General features: G+C 38.3%; 1 protein-coding gene across 1 annotated transcript in view; it reads left to right on the top strand.

Annotated features, from left to right (window-relative positions):
• UQCR-C1 (Ubiquinol-cytochrome c reductase core protein 1) overlaps nt 1-23438 on the top strand; it is a 222114-nt gene that overhangs the window by 5059 nt on the left and 193617 nt on the right. The window contains exon 2 of the mRNA XM_090387126.1: nt 17628-17843. Within this exon, the coding sequence (XP_090243252.1) occupies nt 17628-17843 (216 nt within the window). The remainder of the gene's footprint in view (nt 1-17627; nt 17844-23438) is intronic.

Below are 23438 nucleotides of genomic sequence, written 5' to 3'. Positions count from 1 at the left end.
ATACAATTTTGTAGCTTCACTTAATGATGATTTCAGATGTGCTACCTCATTTGTCTAAATTGTCTAAAGTTTGGCAAAGGCAAGATGTTAATTTTACTGAAATAGACCCGATCTAAGCATTATGGAATTGAAAGACATTTTAATCATTTTAAAAATTTCCATCTACATCTTGTAGGTGAATATTCAGACCTTCATATTGATTGTTCAGATGTTAATGCTATTGCTTTTAAGATTATAATCTGTGATAAATACACAGACACAGTTATTATCCATCTAGAACAGCGTTTCCCAAACTGGGGTCCGCGAAACTGTGGTCGACCATATATATATATGCATATAACATGTGCATATCTTATATATAAGGATCCGCAGACTTTTTTTTTTTTTTTATATTTGAAGGGGGTCTGTGAACTTTTTTTTTTTGATTTTATAAAGGGTCCGTAGATCTCAGTAGTTTGGGAATCACTGATCTAGAATCAAGATTTCGGGATATGCCAATCACTTCTTGTTTTTCAAGAGTTTTCAATCCAAAAAGCCATGATCAAAATGAGGCTTCTGAGATTCATTTTAAGCATTATTCTAAAAAGAGAAGCCCTGCAATTTTAAACTATGAAAATAGTAAACTAGAATGGGCAGTTCCATCAAAATTGTTTAAAAGACAGTCATACAAAAATTTAGAGATAAAACAAATAATGCTTAAATTTTCAACAAGACTTGAGTTTAAAAAAAATCTTTCCTAAATTTAGCAAAGCTAGCTGCCATTGGACTGGCTATACCTATAAGCACAGCTGAATGTGAAAAGATTTTCCACTCTAAAACAAATTAAAACCTGTTTAAGGAATCTCATGAAGCAGAGTACCCTAAACAATCTATTGTTGATTTTGCTAGTCGCAGATGCACCAATAAAACACAAGATTGATTTCATTAGAAGGCCAAGATCCAACAGACTTTGATTATAAAAAAGTTGCAGACAACTGGGCCTCTAAGAAGAAAAGAAGTACAGTATATAAAATGTTAATCTTGAGTTAAAAGCACTGTAAGGATTTAAAAATTGTTCATTATTATTTTTTTACATTGAATTATAATAAAATTATTTTTCTAAATTTGTTATTAAACCATTCTACTTTTTAAATAAATATTAAATATAACTAGCCAATACTAAATTTTTTCAATTTTTGTTGCACAAATTATCATTAAATCTAAATTATGCAATTAATTTTTGCCCTGGATCGCTTAAGTCACATTAATAAATAACTGAAAATTTTATAATATTGCAAAGCATCACACTTCCCCACCTGGCTACTTCATAATGCTACCCAGCTGGCAACATTTTTTGGGAAGTACACTCTAGTTGTTAGTTTATCAATGGTATAAGGCAATGATCAGACCACACCTGAGTACTGTATACAGGTCTGGAGGCCTCATTTTAAGGATGTAGAGGTGTTTGTTCCATTCACTAATCCTGTTGCCCTTCTCTGAATGAGTACAGAGAAGGGCAACAAGATTAGTGAATGGAACAAAAGGTTGCTCTTATGAAGAAAGGTTTAAGTTTTGCAAATTACAGGGTCTGGAAACTAGGCATCTGCAAGGTTATCTGATTGAGGTGCATAAAGCCTTGAATGGTTTGAGCATGCTCAATGCTGATGGGATTCTTCCTCTTACTCAGAATAATTGCCTGAGAGGGCATAAATTCAAATTGAGGGAAGACGGTTGTAGGATAGATGTGCGAAAGTTTGCCTTTAGCCAGTGGGTGGTTGATTGCTGGAACAAACTTCCACCTGTCGTAGAAGTTGATAGCTTAAATAGATTCAAGGCAGAACTTGACAAACATTTGGAGTGAGTGAATGGATGAAATAAGGGTTTTTTTTTTTATTTTTTTATTTTGGCTGATGCTATATAAGCTTGGTTTCTTGCATCATGTGCCTTTGCTAATGCTACTGCAGGCCAACACATTCTCTGTTATGCTCAATGTATTTTGGGCATCTTTTTTTTAGATGGCAGTGCTTCTTCACTTTCGCTGTCACTGGTAACAAAAACATCATGATTTTGCTTGGTGCTCAGCAGCTCTTCTGGTGTTGGCTTGCTGTGGTGGTAGTAACTTCATCATCCACCTTCACAAATTCTTCAAATTTGCCAACAAAATCCCTATTCTACTTCAAATTCTTCCATTCCTCAATGTTGATATTTGATATTCTTTCCAAAGCCACTCTTCTGAAGCAGTTGATTATTACACTTTATGCAATATTACACTTTAAGCAATAGCAAGATTATGTAATGAATCCAAGACATTCCAATTTGGCTGCAAATTATTCCCTCTTTCTATGTTCTGAATCAAGTATCTTATCAGGTGAGATCTATATTCTTTGTGGTTAGTATGAATCAGAGCTGTGCTACTTTGTGGTTATAAATAATGCCTTGATCCAGTGGCTGCATAAAACTGGTGGGGTTGGGAGGTAAAAACAACAGCCGTGTATTTGTCAACTTAAGTCTCTTAGCAGAATATGCTGTACAATGATATAGAATCTTTTTTCTGAAGCCATTCTTCTGTCCGCTTTTGATAACCAAGACGGAAAAATTCTGACCATATGCCAAGCACTTCTGTTGGCCTCATAATCACAGGGACGTTGGTTAACTTCTTTAAAACATCTTTGCTTGGAAAACTTACCAAGCACAAGTGAGCATAGTTTTGTATTGCTATCCGAATTCAGCATAACAGAACAGTGAGTCTTTATTTACTTAATTTTCTACCACGACAAGGCTTTCCTCAAACAGCAATTGTTTGTTTGGCAGCAAATTATAAAATAAACCTGTCTCATAAAAATTAAAAATATCCTTTGCCTCATATTTTTCAAGAATGGACTGCGTAGAACACAACCAGTCTGTAGCCTTTTTTTTGTTTACTAATCCAGAACATTTTGCAAAACCAAATTATTCTTGTCTTTAAATCTTTGGAGCCAGCCATTGCTACATTTGAAGATGCTTATTCCATGTTATTGAACTAGTTAATTTGCCTTTTCTTGCAAAATCAGACCTGATATTGACAAATAGATGCACGCATTTGCTGGTACCACACAAAAAGTTTTGTTTCAAGCTTCTCGTGTTTTGTGCTGTGAATTCGTTTCCTGCTTTTTATCGCTGCTCCAGTTTCAAGCACTTGAAGTTTTTTTTTCAGTTTAGCAGTATTGTAGATAAAGTAGGTAAATGGATGTATTCCTTTGCAATGTCCATTTTACTTTGATCCATCCTATCAGCCTCTTAGATAATTTTCAGTGCAATTTCCAGGCTTAATTCCGTCCATTTACGTTTTGTCACCATGACACTGCTAGATAAGATTTAATATAAACAAATTTTAAAATAATTTAAAGAAACAAGTTCCGAAAAAGACATCAGCTCAAATAAAATGGCACAAGAAATAGATTATTGTGTACTGTAGCAAAAGACTCTTTGAACTGGTGTAACAATTGCAACTCACCTTAATCCCGTGGAGAGCGAGGGAGTGTATGTAAACAACTTAGGAAAAAAGTGTGCTCCAAGCATGTATAGTAGAAGTTAAGTGAAACTTCTTTAAGTGAACATTTATCACTTGACTGAGGATCCCATATTGACCGTATGAATGCGCAGGCAATGAATGGGAGCCTCGGAGATATGAGACATTCCGTTACCAAATCTAGTTTCGGCAAGTGCTGTGTCATTTGATGATATTTAAAACCAGTCAACTTCGATAGAGCTGGAATTACTTTGTTCATGAGAGAGCCACGACAGCTGTTACAGGCCGGAATTTGACTTACATCCTTATTAGGAAATGCTATTTGAAGAAGAGCATGATCTTGAGCTGCTACAGTCTTCACATCATTCTTGAACCAAAGCCGATCACACACGGAACAGACTGAACTGAAATTGTTATCCAGGAATGTACATTTAAACTGTGCGGTGTTTCTTAAAATCCTGTTGCTGCTCTGGCTGTGTATTATGCCCGCTACATGTTGAACGATTTGATGGAGTACTTTTAGCAGTCGGTTTTGGCTTTTCGCTTGCGACTGGGCTTTGAGGACTGTTCATAGTTTTCACTTGCAGTTTCAATTTCCATGACTCCTTCCAGATTCACTTCTAACATTTTTGGAGAGATGTAAGGCTCTGAATATGCTATTGTTGTTGTTATTTGGTTTTTAGGAGCATTAGCAACTAAGTCCATATTGCTCCGGGAATATGCGGTGGTCATTCCTTGACCTTTCCGCATCCTCTGTATTTGGTGGTCACGGGCTCGAAACCCGGTCTAATCAAGAAGCGTGTGCTACGCACTGCTGCTCCTGCCCACCTGGCTACGGAGGCGCCATTCTGAAGATGTGGATGGACCTTCTCTGGCTTCTTTGTTCAACTCCCTCGCACTCTGTAATTTATTCTGCTGTCGAAATAGCTTAGATCTCTCCTTTGTACTCAATGGAGGTGGTTTCGGGGGTCGCATAGCACGTGTATATGTGCTCTATTCGCCTTACAATGCTCACTATTAGTGTTCGACATGTTGAATTATAAATTTTTTTCCATCGAAAATTTTTATTAAATATGGTGGAGAATGACGAAAGGAATAGCATGATGTAGTCAGTAGAGTTACTGGTTGGGTCATGCATCGCTTGTACCTCGTACAGAGTGGTAGAATGGTGTGGAGATGAATAATTTTGTTTTGCATTCTCTTGGTGGTTTTTAAAATTGGTTTTTGGAAATTTAAAATCGAGAAAGGAGTTCGACAAGGAGACACAATATCTCCGAAGCTGTTTACTGCTGCCCTTGAGGAAGCTTTCAGAAGATTAGACTGGTTGCAGAAAGGAGTCAATGTGAACGGAGAGTACCTAAATCATTTACGATTTGCAGATGACATTGTGGTCATAAGCCACGATCCCAAAGAATTAGGGGAAAATCTTAATCAGTTATGCACAGTTAGTAAGGATTTTGGACTAAAGATGAATATGGCTAAAACAAAAGTAATGATGAACAAGTATGCCACAGAAAGGGAAATAATGATTGAAGGAGCAGTAATTGAAAAGGTGGAGTCATATACTTATCTGGGACAAGTTATTAGCTGTAATAATGATAAATGGCTGGAAGTCAAGAGAAGAATAAATTTTGGATGGATAGCATTCAGGAAATATAGTCACATACTGAAGAGCAATATCCCAGTTTGTCTGAAACGTAAAATAATGAACCAATGTATACTTCCCACCATGACTTATGGAAGTGAAACTTGGGCACTCACCAAAAGAATGGAAGAGAAGCTGAGAACTACATAGCAAAGAATGGAACGAATTATATTGGGAACCAGACTGTTAGATAAGAAGAGAAACACGTGGATTAGGCAGCAAACTCAAGTAAAGGACATTCTTATCAAAACTAAAGAACTAAAATGGTCTTGGGCAGGACACATAGCTCGAAGACATGATGACAGATGGACTAAGAAAATAACAGAATGGTACCCAAAAGAAGCTAGAAGAAAACCTGGAAGACAAAGGCGGAGATGGATAGATGAAATTCATGAGTTTCTGGTAGTAAATGGATGGCCAGTGCTCAAAACAGAAGGAACTGGAAAGTTGCTGGAGAGGCCTTCATCCTGCAGTGGATTGAAAATGGCTGATGATGATGATGGTAGTTTTTGTAAATCCACGTATGCGTGCTCTATATGCCCTGTGTTATGATTGGTTCGCTATACGATATTTAGTAAGCGCCGGTCATTGTGATCATGTTTACAAATTGAATTTTAATTCTATTAATGGCGATCCTAATAAGCGAAAATGATATTTAAGGAGGAATATTATCCACAGGCTATATCAGTAAAGATATAAAGTGCAGATTTACACTTTATTACCTTACCAATTAAAAGGCAGAAAAGTTAATTGCACCGGGTATTCCAGTTGGTCACCCTCCCAATTACTAACTGGGCTTAATGCTGCTTAATTTCAATGATTGGACAAGAACTGGTGCATTCAACCTAGTATAATAATTGGTTGTTCAGATCATCTGTAATGTGTTTACTTATGACTTTGTTTGTTGTTGCATTTTTGTTGCAATTTTTGTTAATCCACGAATGCAAGTTACTCCCATGTGAAAATTGCCTGGAGCTTGCCTAAAGAAGTTTCACTTCAAAACTGTTTATTCGTTTGTTAATTTAACAGCTCATCCTTCAGAAAGACATTTTTCCGAGTGCACTTTTATATTGTAACTACCATAAACTGGTTTTGTTTACGCAAAAGTAATTTCTAACAAGCCAGTGCCATCCTTTGGGAAATAGGGAACTGGGTGGCCAGAGGCAATAATAGGGGCAATAATCGGACATCTGTGCCATGATTTGTATTAAACATATAAAATGACAATATATTTATTTCTTACTGGGTGAAAACGAACTTTGTAATACATATTAACTGAATTTTGTAATAAACGAATATATGTACATAGGAAAGCCTATCCTTTCACATGTACATAGAAAAGCCTATCCTGCTTCATATAAATGAGTGCCTTTATATAAACCAAGTTTGTATTAATGAGATTTTACTGCATTTTAATACTAGGGTAAAAATTTAGTATCTGGTACCCCTGGGCATGGCCAACAAACAGTTGAAATAAGTGACATGCTGCTTTTTTTGCTCGAATCCGTCTCGAAGTCACGTAAAAATCTATCCCTTTTTCACTAAACAAAAATGAAAGTTGATTAAAAACATGACCCTTCCTGTAAGTGTTTTTTTTTTCTTTTAATCGCAACTATTATTCTCGGTTCATATCCTTCATGTAGTCTTTCCCTGTAACTCATCATGCAATTGTCCTTCGGGGTGTAGGCTACTCACAGTGGCTAGCATTATGTCCTCCACTTCGACTGTTCATCTGCCAGGCCTGGGGAACCTGATACTAAATTTCGCCAATACTAGTGACTGTTTTGTATTGATTCTCTGTAATGCTCAGCTTTCTCACCATTATCTAGGGTATGCATTCCCTGTGAAGTGTGTAAATGAATGAATAAATAAATAGGCAATTAAATAGATAAAAGAAACATTCATAATAATTTTACAAATTTTTTGGTCATTTGCTATGCAGAAATATGACATTGGCAATTTCTAGTTGCAGCTGAATTTTGCTTTCTTGGATTAGATATCTAGATGCAGAAAACATTTTCATTTGCTGCAGTATTGGCAGGGATAGTAAAAATTAAATCACTCCCATTCTGTAATGGGAGTGATTTAAGGAGGACCAGGGGGTCCCCCTTACTCTCTCCCCTTTCACTGCTAATATATTCTGTTATTTTTTCTATGTCCTTTGATTTGGCACATCATGGTCTAAGGCTGCCCATGCACGATAAATTCAAATCAAATCTCCAAAGGGTCTGGACACGAATATACCCTTTGTAAAAATAATTTTAATAATCAACTAGGGGACTTCACCCCCTGCTCACTTTGCTCACCAATTCTCGTGCATGCTTTCCTACGTAACAGCTACATATTAAAAGAGGTATGATGGAGTAAGTCAAATCTTTTCTACATAAAAGACACCTGTTGAAGTGCACTGATCAATATCTAATCTAATATATAAAAGAAAATACGAAGTGTAAGAAAAAACTATAAAAAGTAAAATTGTGTGAATGTTGAGTGAATGAAAGTTATTATTAATTGCCTGTTCTTCTCTTAGCCTCTTCACTGGACAGACTGATGGCTATGCAGGCCCTCGGTGGCCTCATGGTTATCCAAGCTGACACCATGCTGTAGCTTTTCCTGGCTGGCATGGTGTGGGATGCTGACACTGGCCATTAGGATAACCCCCAGGCTAGTGTGGGACAGAGCTGCAAAAAGCACGCTCCACCATGGGAAGCTCTTTCCATATGTTCTTTTATTCCTACCACCCGGGGGTGGTTGAGTGTCCTTCCCCACCTTAGGTGGCCCTATTCCCTTTTGCATGGGGGCTCACCCCACCACCCACTTTCAACTTGCACTCTCTGAACCAGGATGGGCATCTTGTACCTTACTGTCTCCCCTTTCAAATCAGGTTAGTGCCTCAACTATTGCGCCCCCCCTGTTCTCTGCCTCTTTTATCCCACCCTATTTCTATCTCTCTATTACATATCTCCTTCCAATAAAAATTTTTTTCTTTTTTTTGGGGGGGGAGGTCTCCTTAGATGCCTAGGCTACACCAGGGTTCACCCCTCCAGAGCTTTCTTCTCTCCTAATGTGGTCTGACCTGCCTCCCCGCAGTGATGGAAACTGGGGAGTGTTAGTGACTCTCCACAGGCCCCCCCCCCAGGCTAAGTGGCCAGAGGAACAACACAACCCACCTCATGCAGAGTATTGTGTTCTGCACAGAGTAAAAACACTGAGTTGGGGTGCTACCTGACAAAAAACACTATTTCACTATGATCGATATCTAATCAGGAAATAATCTGTGTAATTATTTACCTGTGCATTTGTAGTGTGCAGCATTCATTCACTATGTAATTATTTACCTGCATTTACATAGGTCACTTAGGAAAAGGCCTTTTGTCTTGGGTTCCATAATGCATGAGGAATATTGTTGCATCCCAAAGAGCAGGACTAAAATATTTAACTGAAATATTTACAAACTATACAAATATTTAAAATATTTACAAAATACTAAACTACTGTATTTACAAATTTTGTATACAATATTCATTAATATATAAAAACGTTACAATGAAACATCAAATGTTAGACAGGGAAGCACGAGGTTGGTGAACGTTGTGAAGGCAGTTGTCAATAATTGATTCCATTGGTAGTGATGTAATTGCCTTGTTCTCTTTTCCTATTGGCTCGAATAAATATTACTAGGAGGAAAACTGTTTTAATGTACAGAGAGATAAAAAATGAAAATGCTTTAAGTAAGTATGTATTGTGATAAGTTACTTAATACTTTCACTGCCAACTTTTCTAATGAACTTTTTGACCACAGGATTGAATTAAACTGGATTGAAAAGGGCAAAGACATTTTGGACATTCTTTTCACCATGACTGAATTAATCAGCCTTCCGTGAAATTTACTTGACAAAAAATCCAGTTTTTCTTTTAACAATTAATGCAGTCAAATTGGAAGAAGTTATAAAAGTAGCGTGATTTCACCCCCAATTGCTGCATATTTGCATGAGAAAGCAGTGAACATATTAAATTGTATGGTGAATTTGCAGTGAAGAATGATCCTTGTGTTCTTTTAAGCTGCACTTTTATAGGAACATTTTAATTTTTCAATTCATTTCAGTTTTGTAGGAAACTTTTAGATTTCATTTTTAGTGCTGATTCTGTAGTGCCAGTTTTATATGGCCTTGGGTACTGATGTGCTGTATAATAATAACAAAAGGGCTTTTTTTTTTTTTTTTTTGGACTGGAAAAACAGTACTGAGAGGGAGGGGGGTTAAAATAGTTTAAATCTAGAAATTAATCGTACCTTTTAAGATAATTTACTCAATATATATAAAGATATCAGAGTAGAGTAGAATCACGTGTAATACAATTTACACAAAACTATAATGCATTGCTTGGAAAAAAACGTAATGAAAACAGTTACTTTATAAGTTAATATATTAACTTTTGGTATTATTGTATTAAATTATTTACATTCAAAAACTGAAACTGCACCCATCCCAATGCTGAAGGTTTCAACATTGGAACCACCAAATTATTGAAGACCTGACCCATGTTGTGGGTGGCCTGTGATGCAGAATTGTAGCACTGTACCCGGAACATTTGTAATTTCTTCAGTAAAGTCAGTATAATTAAGGATGGACCATGTTCATATGATTCAATTCATAGTTTTAACAATTAACGCAGTTTATTTCTTAAAAATTGTGCGTTCCGTTTGATTTGAATTCTTTGTTACATTTTCTTTTATTTTAGTATTAGTATTAGTAATGGGCGCATGGTGCAAGAAAGCCTATGGCTTATGCTGCACTAGCCAAAAAAAAAATAAAAACAACCGAATAAAACAATGATAAAAAAAAATAATAAATAAATTAATTAATAATAATTAATAAAAGAAAAGGAAATTGAACCTATCATCCTATATGCTTCCCTGACCCGAAGGTATTATCCAGATGACCTTTAAATTTCCCCAAACTGTCAGCCTCTACCACCCATGTAGGCAACTTATTCCAGTAATTTATAACTCGCTGGCTAAAATAAAATTTCCCGCAGTCCAATCTAAACATTTCCCCCCATAACTTGAATTTATGTCCCCTAGTTCTAGCATTAATTATAATCTTCAAACTTTCGTCCTCGTTCATTTTATTAATGCCTCTCAGAGCCTTAAACACCTCAATCAAATCTCCTCTAAGGTGTCTAGTTTCCAAACTCTGCAACCCACATATTAGAAATCTTTCTTCATAAGGACGCCCTTTTGTCGATCTCACCAGTCTTTGCACCCTTTCAAGAAGCTCAATGTCTTTCTTTAGATGCGGTCTCCATACTTGAACACAGTATTCCAAGTGGGGTCTAACAAAAGCCTTATATAATGGGATTATCACGTCCCTATCTCTACTTGCAAAAGTTCGATAGATCATCGATAGGACACCATGGGCCTTCCTTGCAACCTGTTTACAATGCTCAGAGAATTTCATGACTGACCGTATCATAACACCCAAGTCCCTTTCCTCCAGTACTGGGTTTAGTTGAACTCCACCAAGTGAATAAGTTATTTTGGGATTACTGTTTCCTAGGTGTAATAACTTACACTTTGTTGGATTAAAGCATAGCTGCCATTTTTCTGACCATTCCTGAAGTCTATCTAGGTCTCTCTGAAGAAACTCAGCTTGACAGTGATCATTAACTACTCTACCAATTTTAACATCATCTGCAAATTTAGACATCACGCCCTCTATCCCTTCATCGATGTCATTTATGAAAATTAAAAACAACAGTGGTCCTAATACTGATCCTTGGGGAACCCCACTTCTTACATCAACCCAATCTGAGGAATAGCCATTTATCATAACCCTCTGCCTCCTGCCCCGAAGCCATCCTGCTATCCATCTAAGGATTTTCCCAGTGATTCCAACCTGTTCCAGCTTATCTTATAAAGCAGCCGCTCGTGTGGTACTGAGTCAAAAGCTTTGTTGAAATCTAAATAAACAATATCGAAATTATTCCCTAAATCCAGCTCGTGAGTGACCCTTTCAAAATAGCGAACACCAGATTTGTTAAACATGATTTTCCCTTTACAAAACCATGCTGAGTATCATTGAGAATTTCACTTCGATCTAAATGATCCTGAATTCCACCCTTGATCATTGCCTCCATGATTTTCCCTACCACTGAAGTCATACTGACAGGTCAATAATTTCCCACTTCACTCTTAGAGCCACCCTTATGTATGGGAGATACATGGGCACTTTTCCAATCCAAGGGAATCTTCCCAGAGTCTAGTGATGCTCACATAATTAGCCTCAATGGTTCAATGCACTCACTTGCCACCTCCCTTAAGATTATAGGGTATATTCCATCAACTCCAGGAGCCTTACTGGCCTGTAGGCTCGAAAGTTTTTTCATTAAATAATCTTGCGAAATTTCAATATCATTAATTACATATTTTTCAACTTCGCTCCCACAATTTCCCATTGCCACAAAAGGTTTTTCATTTGTAAATATCGATGCAAAATAACTGTTGAGTTCATCTGCAACGGCAGCTGGTGTATTTAGTACTATCCCCTTTCCCTTACGTAGAGGTCCAATCTGGTTTGTCCTGCTCTTCTTGGCATTTATATATATGAAGAATTCCTTATTCCCCACTCTTTGCTCTGTTTGCTAGTGATTTCTCCCTCTTTGCTCTGTTTGCTAGTGATTTCTCATAAACTGCCTGTCGAACCTTTTCTGTGGCTCTATTACAGATCATCTTGTAGCTGTTATAGGCTTCAGTACTTTTTATTGCTCTGTAACCTTTCCATGCCACCTTTTTCTGCTCAAGTAATGTGGCAACTTCACTATTCATCCAACGTGGAACCCTCCTCATGGAGTATTTTTTTTTTAATGGTAAATACGCATTCAAGGCATCTGTGATTAATTTTTTAAAAGCATACCACAGTTCAAATGTATTCATTCTGTGTGTGATATTTACCCAGTTAATAGAGGCCATGTAGTACCTTAAGGTATCGTAATTTCCTTTTCTGAAATTAAAACCCATTCCTTTACCTTTTACTGCTGCTACCTCTCTCGTCATCATCCACCGTAGAACTCCGTGATCACTTCCTGCTACTGGTTCCTCTACTGTCAGTCCTGTTATGCCATCTGATTCATGGGTGATGATGAGGTCTAGGATATTCTTTTCTCTAGTACTTTCCCTGATATGGTGATACAAATAAGTCATCTAGTTGATTTTAAAATTTTGTTCCCCATGTCGAGTTTCCTTCCCATTTACTCCATTCAATTAGAGGAAAATTGAAATCACCCATCATCATCATCATCATCATCATCATCAGCCATTTTCAATCCACTGCAGGGTGAAGGCCTCTCCAGAAACATTCCAGTTCCTTCTGTTTTGAGCACTGGCCATCCATTTACTCATGAATCCATTTACCCAAAAACTCATGAATTTCATCTATCCATCTCCGCCTTTGCCTTCCAAGTTTTCTTCTAGCTCCTCTTGGGTACCATTCTGTTATTTTCTTAGTCCATCTGTCATCATGTCTTCGAGCTATGTGTCCTGCCCAAGACCATTTTAGTTCTTTAGTTTTGATAAGAATGTCCTTTACTTGAGTTTGCTGCCTAATCCACGTGTTTCTCTTCTTATCTAACAGTCTGATTCCCAATATAATTCGTTCCATTCTTCGCTGTGTAGTTCTCAGCTTCTCTTCCATTCTTTTGGTGAGTGCCCAAGTTTCACTTTCATAAGTCATGGTGGGGAGTATACATTGGTTCATTATTTTACGTTTCAGACAAACTGGGATATTGCTCTTCAGTATGTGACTATATTTCCTGAATGCTATCCATCCAAAATTTATTCTTCTCTTGACTTCCAGACATTTATCATTATTACAGCTAATAACTTGTCCCAGATAAGTATATAACTCCACCTTGTCAATTACTGCTGCTTCAATCATTATTTCCCTTTCCATGGCATACTTGTTCATCATTACTTTTGTTTTAGCCATATTCATCTTTAGTCCAAAATCCTTACTAACTGTGCATAACTGATTAAGATTTTCCTCTAATTCTTTGGGATCGTGGCTTATAACCACAATGTCATCTGCTAATCGTAAATGGTTTAGGTACTCTCCATTCACATTGACTCCTTTCTGCGACCAGTCTAATCTTCTGAAAGCTTCCTCAAGGGCAGCAGTAAACAGCTTCGGAGATATTGTGTCTCCTTGTCGAACTCCTTTCTTGATTTTAAATTCGCTACTGTCTTTGTCTAGTCTCATAAAGGAGGTAGCACTCTCATATATTTTCTTCAAAATCATAATATATGGGGTATCCATGCTTTGTCTTTCTAGTGCCCGAAACATTGCCTTATGCTGTATGGAGTCAAATGCCTTTTCATAATCCACAAATGCCAGGCATAATGGTGTTTTATATTCATTGGCTTTCTCTATTAGCTGTGATATTATGTGAAGGTGATCCATAGTTGAGAATCCTGACCTAAAGCCAGCTTGCTCTTTCGGTTGATTCTCATCAAGTATTCTTTCTAATCTGTTAGTAATGACCCTTGTGAACAACTTGTAGATGTGGGACAAGCTAATTGGTCTATAATTTCCAATTTCTGATTTATCTCCTTTCTTATGCAGCAAAACTATGATTTCCAAAACTATGATTTCCAACAATTTCCAATAGTTGGACACTGCTCAACGTGGACTAATGTAATTAGTGGAGTTCCTCAGGGTTCAGTGTTGGGTCCGTTGTTGTTTTTGGTGTTTATGAATGATATTGATGATGAGATATCAAGTTTAATGTCCAAGTTTGCAGATGATACAAAGGTTGGCAGGGTTGTTAAGGACACTACTGACGCTATGCTGCTGCAACAGGATCTGGAAAGGTTGAACAGATGGGCTGAGAGGTGGCAAATGAAGTTTAACATTGACAAATGTAAAGTACTACATATGGGAAACAGTAACCCCAGAGCAACGTATCAACTCTGCGGTACTACACTGACAGAGGTGAAGAATGAAAAGGACCTGGGGGTAATTGTGCAGGCAGATATGAAGTTCTCTGAGCAGTGCAGACGAGCTGCAAGAGTAGCTCATGGTGTCTTGTCAATGATATACAGGAATTTTTCTAGCAGGGATAAGGAGGTGATTACTCCCTTGTATAAGGCAATGGTTAGGCCACATCTTGAGTACTGTACTGTATACTGTATACGGTCTGGAGGCCTCATTTCAAGAAGGATGTAGAGCTGCTGGAACGGGTACGGAGAAGGGCAACAAGATTAGTGAATGGAACAAAGGGTTGCTCTTACGAAGAAAGGCTTAAGTTTTGCAAATTAGAGTCTGGAGACTAGGCACCGGCGAGGTGATCTGATAGAGGTGTATAAGGCTTTGAATGGTTTGAGCATGCTCAATGCCAATGGGATTCTTCATCTTGCTCAGAATAATCACCTCAGAGGGCATAAATTCAAATTGAGGAAGGACGGATGTCGGATAGATGTGCGGAAATTTGCCTTTGGCCAGCGGGCGGTTGGTTGGTGGAACCGACTTCCATCACTTGTTGTTGAAGTTGATAGCCTAAACAAATTTAAAGCTCAACTGGACAGGTATTTCGAACGAACAGAGGGGTGAAATGGGAGTGGTGTTTTTTTTTTTTTTTTTTTTTTTTTGGCTGATGCTGAATAAGCTGGCTTTCTTGCATCATATGCCTCTACTAATGCTAATGCTAAGGTGATCCATAGTTGAGAATCCTGACCTAAAGCCAGCTTGCTCTTTCGGTTGATTCTCATCAAGTATTCTTTCTAATCTGTTAGTAATGACCCTTGTGAACAACTTGTAGATGTGGGATAACAAGCTAATTGGTCTATAATTTCCAATTTCTGATTTATCTCCTTTCTTATGCAGCAAAACTATGATTGCATTATTCCACTGCTTAGGTGTCACACCTTTTCTAATGCACTTTGTGAAGAGCCTTGCCAGTTTTTGTGTTATGTCTCTTCCTCCCAATTTTAACAACTCTACAATAACTTCATCTTCCCCCGGGGCTTTCCGATTCTTAATTTTCTTCAATGCATGTTCTACCTCATCAGGAAGAATATTGGGTATGTCGTATGTGTTGTTACTTTGCAATCCATCTTCCCCACTGCTGGTATCATTCCCTCGCTCCTTGTATAATTCTCTGTAGTAGTCTTCTGCTATTTGAATTATGCCTTCTCTGCTGTTTATAAGTACACCATCGCTATTCTTCAGTTTCAGTATCATTTGTCTTTCTGTATTACTGCTCATGGCTGCTGATTTAAATCCTTTGTTTTCCCTTAATGCTTTTTCTACTTTTCTTGTGTTAAATCTTCTTATGTCCTCTCTGAGTCTCTTTCTAATGGCTTTGCATAACTCAGTATACTCAATTTTCTCCCTGTCAGTGTTTTTCTTGCTCTTCATTTGTCGTCTTCGGTTCATCACGACAAGTGTTTCTTGACTAATTTTTTCTTCTTTGGATTTCTGTTTCCCTATAAGTTTCTTGGGCTTTATCACTCTCAGAAAGTTGTAATATTCCTCATCGATATCTTGGTCCTGAGCAGACTGCAGAAGCTCAAACTTGTTTTTAAGTTCCAGTACATACTGCTTTTTCTCCTCCTCTGTTATCTCAAAGACCTTTGTATTATTTACTCGAGTCAGTTTTTTTCTTTCCTTTCCTACATCTATATCAAGTGTACATCTTACCATTCTGTGATCACTTCCAACATTTACCTTATTCAGGACGGTAACATCATTCACAATATATCTTCTGTTAGTGAGGATGAAGTCGATTTCATTAGTTGCTAATCCATTTGGACTCTTCCATGTCCACTTTCTGTTCACCCTTTTCTTGAAAAAAGTGTTCATTACTGACAGTCCTTGAGATTCTGCAAAATCCAAAAGTCTTTCACCTCTTTTATTTCTTTCACCAATTCCAAAATTTCCTATAGTTCCTCTTTCTGCGCTGTTTTGCCTTTTTCCAACCTTAGCATTGAAGTCCCCCATAATAATAGTGTAGTTGGTTTTCTGCTCATCTAGAAGACTCAATTTCGGTGTACATTTCTTCAACCTCTTCATCATCATGGCTCGATGTTGGTGCATAAATCATTATAATCTTTAGCTTGTACCTCTTAGAAATCTTGAGTATTAGCCTTGACACCCTTGGTGATGTACTTTTGAATTCCAAAATGTTGTTTTTAAAATCTTTATGGACCAGAAACCCAACTCCACCTTCACTCCTTTCACTGTTTCCATTGGTGTACAGCAGATTTCCACTTGATAAACTTATAAGTGATTCATTTCTTCTTCTTGTTTCAGCCAAACCGATGATATTCCAATTCCCATTTTCTAATTCCTTTTCCAGCTCTAATATCCTGTCTTCATCAATGAGTGATCGTACGTTATAACAGGCCAAGTTCAGTTTCCGTGCATGGCAGCCTGGTCATACCCAGAGATTCTTAGCACCCTCTGCTTCCACTCTGATCCTCTCGCTGCCGTAAGAGGGAGAGTGAAAGCTGCTGGGGACTGAGGGCCATTTGTATTGTTGTGCTCTCATGCTGGAGGGTTTGGTCTTTTCCTCTTCACGCTGACCAGGCGTCTTGAAGAGAACCACTCTACACGTTCGTTGCCACCTAAGTGACATAACAGGGCTTACCATCGAGAAGGTGTGCATGAGTGGATTTTAGGGAGGCAGGCCAACCGGACTTCTCCTAAATCTTCTGTAATAGAGAGATATTGGATTCATCAGTGTTTTAGGCTGAGTGTCTGATAACACACAGGATACCTGTTCCCCTCTAAGCCCCTTAATAAGTACTTTACAAATAGTACTTTACACCCATAATAAGTACTTTCCAAATAATACTTTATTTGTAAAGTATTTTCATAAAAAAATGTTTTCATCCTGTTATTGTTATTTTTTTTTTTTTTAGTTTTTAGGAGCATTAGCAACTTAAGGCCATATTGCTCCGGGATATGCGGTGGTCATTCCCTGACCTTTCCGCATCCTCCGTATTTGGTGGTGACGGGCTCGAACCCCGGTCTAATCAAGAAGCATGTGCTACGCACTGCTGCTCCTTCCCACCTGGCTACGGAGGCGCCGTTTTCATCCTATTTGTGCTCTAAATACCATCTAACTTGATATGTTTGCTGGACTGTGAATAAATTTGATGGTATTTATGAACTGCAGTTTTAAAATATTTACATACAGTTATATTCCAAATTTGAAGTTTTCGCTAATTTGGATTACTCCTTTCCTCTCTTTTTTACCGGATTAGTAGAACCTCACTAATTGTATTGAATTTCATTCATAATTCAATTTCATTTCATTCATAAAGTGTAAAGTACTTTTTTATCATTTTATCTTTTGCCTATATAATTTTAATTATGCCTGTACTGCTATTAGATTGACCCCCCCCTTGTTTCTGTGGTCTGTCTGTGAAGGAATTATTTAATATAATTTGGTTTAGCAATTAATACAAAAACTAATACGATGTAATATTTTCACTAGGTATCAAGCCATTCTCTGTCAAGTGTTAGTTATGCTCAGACTCTTCTCAATGTTCCAGAAACCAAAATAACCACTTTGAATAATGGATTGAGAGTTGCAACTGAAAACTCTGGTATACCCACTTGTACGGTTGGTTTATGGATTGATGCTGGTAGCAGATATGAAAATGATAAAAATAATGGAGTGGCTCACTTTCTAGAACATATGGCATTCAAGGTAAGGATTTTGTTGTGAATTGAAGCTATTATTCAAATATTAAAAAATAGAAGATAAACCTAATTTTCTAAGGTAAATAAATGTGTTTCCCAAAATTTCATATTCATTCAGTTCAGTTTATATTTGAGTTCACATTTGATCATAAAATGCGAGTCTGTTGTATAGCGAGTAAATATGCTTTTAACGCTAGAAGTGTTATGACAATCAGTTTGACTGTTTACCGACTTTAAATTGTTGCAGTTTTGCAGCCCTTGGCATTTCCTAACTTTCCATTAAATTACATCATGCACAATTGCAAATAATTTTGCACACGTTTTCTTTTAAATTTTAGTTCTATACCTAAAACTGCTAAAGCAGTCAATTTGACTCCAAAATTTTGATGAAATTAGCTAATTTTTATAGAGTTAATCAAGATTTTGCATTTATTTACCTTTTACATTGTGACAAACATTGCTGATTCAAATCACCCTATCGTCTGTGCAAGAACGTACCCTGGTGCATATATCTCCCTGTCTGTGCATGCCATTTCAGGTCTGAGTATATGTAGGAGTTACTACCTATATATTGCTGTGCTGTAACATTTTAGTTCAATTTTTACATTTTAGACATTCTCTTTATGGCCAAAACGTTTACAGTGATTACGTTCAACTGCAGAAGGCCTTCAATTTGGTAGCCCGCAACAGACAACCTTTGTGCATAGGTGCAAAACCAACGGCATCATTCCTAAAGGCTTCTTCTATAAAGCCCCATATAATAACGCTCGCATGGACCGTGCATGTTTCAACTTCGGCCTACAAACCTTGAAATTGTGGATAACCCATCTCCACTACGAAATCAAGAGTACAATATGACTACAATGACAATAATGACTACAATAAATTCAGGCTCTTGCAGCAACTACAAGGTAGGATCTCACCTATTTGTGCATACCATTTGTCGCCAAGCTAACCGTATCTCTGATACTTATCGTTCGCAACAACGGAAATTTGTTAATTTGGACAGAGAAGCCAAATTAACAAACACTTGTTCAACTAATGCAGCTTCCTTCGTTCTAAATCTGAGCAGCAAGCAACTAACCACCGAGCAACTCAACGTTTTGACCGCTGGAATGAAGTTCGCCATCATGTTGTCAAAGCCACCAATCACAGCTTGCTATGGGAGTAGAAGCAAGCATTACCAACCTCCCTGAAGAAGCTGCTAATGAAATCCCTTTCAAAACAGCCTCCATCCTCTGAAGCACACAGCCCACCAGCTCAAACCTTAATCACCGTCAGCACGCCACTCTTTCTTCTATAAGAAAGGACAACACCATCGTTGTGCTTCCCGCTGACAAGGGACGTCGCACTGTCGTATTGGCCCTGTCGGCCTACCTAGAGAAAGCCCTGGTCCTCCTACAAGATCCCAGCGTATATGAACCCGTGATGGATCCGCCCATCAAAGTCTTAGGACGTCTGGAATCATGCGTTAATAAACTTGTCTATGCATGGTTTAAAGCAGAGAAAATTTCTGCTTCGACTTGGCAGCTTCTTCATGCCACAGGCTGCCAACTACCACAGCCTTATGGGTTACCAAAAATCCACAAGCCAGGTGTTCCTCTCCGGCCCATAGTGTCCTGCTGCAATGCACCTACATATGAGCTATCCAAATATATTACACGACTCCTCACACCTCTTGTAGGAAATACCACCCACACTGTCACTAACAGCGGCGACTTCATTCACCTTATTAAAGAGCTCTCGATTTCTGACAACGCTGTTATGGTGTCATTTGATGTAGTGTCGCTATTTACATCAATCCCTGTCCAACAGGCCATAACTGCACCTAGAGGCTCCTTGAGAGTGACTCAGACCTTCTTAACAGAACATCACTGTCCACTGACGACATCTGTACCACCCTCAGCCTGTGCTTGTCAGGCAGCGTCTTTACCTTTGGGGATTCCATATACCAGCAGGTACATGGCAGTGCCATGGGTGCCCCTGTTAGTTCCATTGTGGCCAACATCGCCATGGAAGAACAGATATTCCTGAACCCACCAGTACCTATTACTATTACCTATTACAACGTGGTGCAGATACGTCAATGACATCTTCACCGTCATCCCACGTGGCTTTGAAACAACATTGCTAGAATATCTCAATTCACTGCTAGAATATCCCAGTTCACTCTAGAGTTAGACGGGTCTCTCCCATTCCTGGATGTCCTAGTGAAACGCGTGGGTCCACATTTGGAAACCTCAGTATACCGTAAGCCAATATCGTGCAGTCAGTTCACAAACTACAGATTCGGCCATGCTCCTAGTCATCTCAACAGCACTGCCTGCACTCTATTCTCCAGGGCTTGGAGCCATTCCAGCATGAAATGAAGCTAGGCACAATGAGATTTCTAGAGTGAGGACAGACTTGATCAATTGTGGCTCTCCAGCCCACATATTAGACAAGTGCTTATTACAAGCACAGGATCTCACAGTCCACCTGAGACCGCCAGCAACTCAGGACACTGTACCCACCACCTACATTCCCTACTATCCAGGCATTTTGGGCCGGATCTCAAAAATCCTCTGAGAATACCGCATAAAATGCATGCAGCTGCCTGTAGTTTCCAATGTAAAGACCCCCGGTCACCCCTGTCTTACGCAGCAGTGTAATATACCATATAGCCTGCAAAGACTGTGACAGATGCTACATAGGAAAGACCTCGAGACGTCTTCAAAACCGCCTTGCAGAACACGACAGAGCGATTCACCTTGCTGAGACCGACCAGTCCACAATCGCGGAACACTTCTCGTCCACCCACCACAACCTCAATCCCAAGCGTGACTACGAAGTAATTGACCACTCCAGACACTTTCGCCACTGCCTCTGGTTAGAGTCACTCAATATATTGAGTGATGAGTGGTTCATGGCACTCAATATATCGAGAGCCATGAACCACTGTAAAGGCACGAGACTACACCCCATCTTAGAGGCAACCGTTTTAAGTCTAGATGAGTGCTGAAGAAAAAACTAAGCACATCCATGCAGCAACAACGAACACCAGTTTAATGATTGATTGGCCTACCTCGCACGCCTCACTGCTTGCACAACTGTGTCCGTTAGAATAATTTTATCTCTAAAGTTTCCATTTCTGTTGACAAAGAGGCACGTTCAGCCTCGAAAACTACAAGTATCTATTTGTGATTAAAGATATTTTATTTTACTGGTTATGCGCCTAATTATATGTTATTTGTTATTTTAGCATTAGCATTGGTAGAGGCATATGATGCAAGAAAGCAAGCTTATGCAGCATCAGCCAAAAAAAAAAAAAAAAAAACACTTCCATTTCTCCCATCCGTTCATTTGAAATACCTGTCCAGCTGAGCCTTAAATTTATTTAGGCTATCAACTTCCACAACAAGGGATGGAAGTCTGTTCCACCAGCGTTGGCTAAAGGCAAATTTCCGCACATCTATCCTACATCTGTCTTCCCTCAATCTGAATTTATGCCCTCCCAGATGATTATTCTAAGCAAGAGGAAGAATCCCATCGGCATTGAGCATGCTCAAACCATTCAAGGCTTTATACACCTCTATCAGATCACCTCGCCGGTGCCTAATCTCCAGACACTGTAATTTGCAAAACTTAAGCCTTTCTTCGTAAGAGGAACTCTTTGTTCCATTCATTAATCTTGTTGCCCTTCTCTGTACTCTTTCCAGCAGCTCTACATTCTTTTTGAAATGAGGCCTCCAGACCTGTATACAGTACTCAAGGTGTAACCTGACCATTGCCTTATACAAGGGAATAATCACCACCTTATCCCTGCTAGAAAAATTCCTGTATATCATTGACAAGACACCATGAGCTACTCTTGCAGCCCGTCTGCACTGCTCAGAGAACTTCATATCTGCCTGCACAATTACCCCCAGGTCCTTTTCATTCTCTACCACTGTCAGTGTAGTACCACAGAGTTGATACGTTGCTCTGGGGTTACTGTTTCTCATATGTAGTTCTTTACATTTGCCAATGTTAAACTTTATTTTGCCACCTCTCAGCACATCCGCTCAACCTTTCCAGATCCTGTTGCAGCAGTATAGCATCAGTAGTGTCCTTAACAACCCTGCCAACCTTTGTATCGTCTGCAAACTTGGACATTAAACTTGATATACCATCATCAGTATCATTTATAAATACAGAAAACAATAATGGACCAACACTGAACCCTGAGGGACTCCACTAATAACATTAGTCCACGATGAGCAGTGTCCATTGATTACCACTCTGTCTTCTCCCCCTCAACTATCCCTTTATCCATAGCAGAAATTTGCCTCCAATGCCACACTCCTCCAATTTGTGCAGCAGTCTTCCATGTGCAACAGTATCAAGAGCCTTTTTAAGATCCAAATATATAATATCAAAGTTATTCCCTGCATCTAGTTCTTTTGTGACTGCCTCATAGTATCCAATCAAATTGGTCAGGCAAGACTTTCCCTTAACAAAATCATGCTGTGTCCGCGCTATAACTGAAGTCTTGTCTAGATGATCCTGCAGTGCTTCTTTAACCAGTGTCTCCATTAATTTTGCTGGAACAGAAGTTAAACTCACAGGTCTATAATTACTTGTGTCAGCCTTTGATCCCTCTTTGTGAATTGGGGTCAAATTTGCACATCTCCAGTCTATAGGTACCTCCCCTGAGTCCAAAGAAGCTCTCGTACTTATGGCTAAGGGTTTGCTTACTTCCTTTGCTGCCTCCTTTAATATAACTGGATAGATCCCGTTTAGTTTAGTCTGGGTGAAACTTTATATGTGGAAAGGTATTTCAGCAATTTTTACAGTGCTAATTTGATTGCATTACTAAATTGTGGCCATCTTGTGGTCTTACTCAAGAGCAGGTTAAAAATTTTCTAGAGAAATCAGAAAAGCTGTCTGAAAATGAGTCTGGAGAGGAGAGATGAATTTAGAGAAGAAAGTGACAAATAGATTCCTAATGAACGAGGCAAGGAATCTAGTAGTAGTGAAAATAATACTTCTGATCCTTGTACAACAAATGATACTGTAGATGTAATTGTAAAAAAATGTGCCTATTAGTGGGCAGCAAACATACTTCAGAATCTGAGCACATATGAGAAGTTATAAAATCTGGTGATCCTTCAGCTGGATTTGCACTACAGAGCAACATAATTCACAATACTCATATATATATAGGTAGTTCCCGACTTTACGAGTTAATTCTTTTCAAGCTCATAAAACGAAAACTAGTATAGTGGGAATTTTTTCCCATAGATGTAATGTTAAAAACAGGGGTTGCATTTTCAACAATGAAATTTTATCATAGTAATGTTAGATAAAGGTCAACAAAAGAATAGTTTATGCTTAAACAATGATTTGTTTATCCAAAGAAATGAAAACATACCCTTTAAAATCAAGCAAATTATAATAAAATATAATAATAAAGAAATTATTTATGTCATACAAATGTTAAAAAGTTTATTCTTCATCGTCATCAACTAAATGCACCCTCATCAATGGTTCTTTACTCATTGTTGGCTCGTCACTCGGTTTGTTGGAAGCACAAGGAAGCGTTTTCTTCTTCGGAAATGCTTCAAGAGTCGTGTGTTTCCAA

Source organism: Mastigoproctus giganteus, chromosome 13 (assembly GCF_048544385.1).
Source record: "Mastigoproctus giganteus isolate SK-2022 chromosome 13, ASM4854438v1, whole genome shotgun sequence".
In the NCBI taxonomy this organism is placed as follows: Eukaryota; Metazoa; Arthropoda; class Arachnida; order Uropygi; family Thelyphonidae; genus Mastigoproctus; species Mastigoproctus giganteus.
The sequence above is the reverse complement of the archived record's forward strand: the minus strand, read 5'-3'. Positions and strand labels throughout refer to the sequence as shown.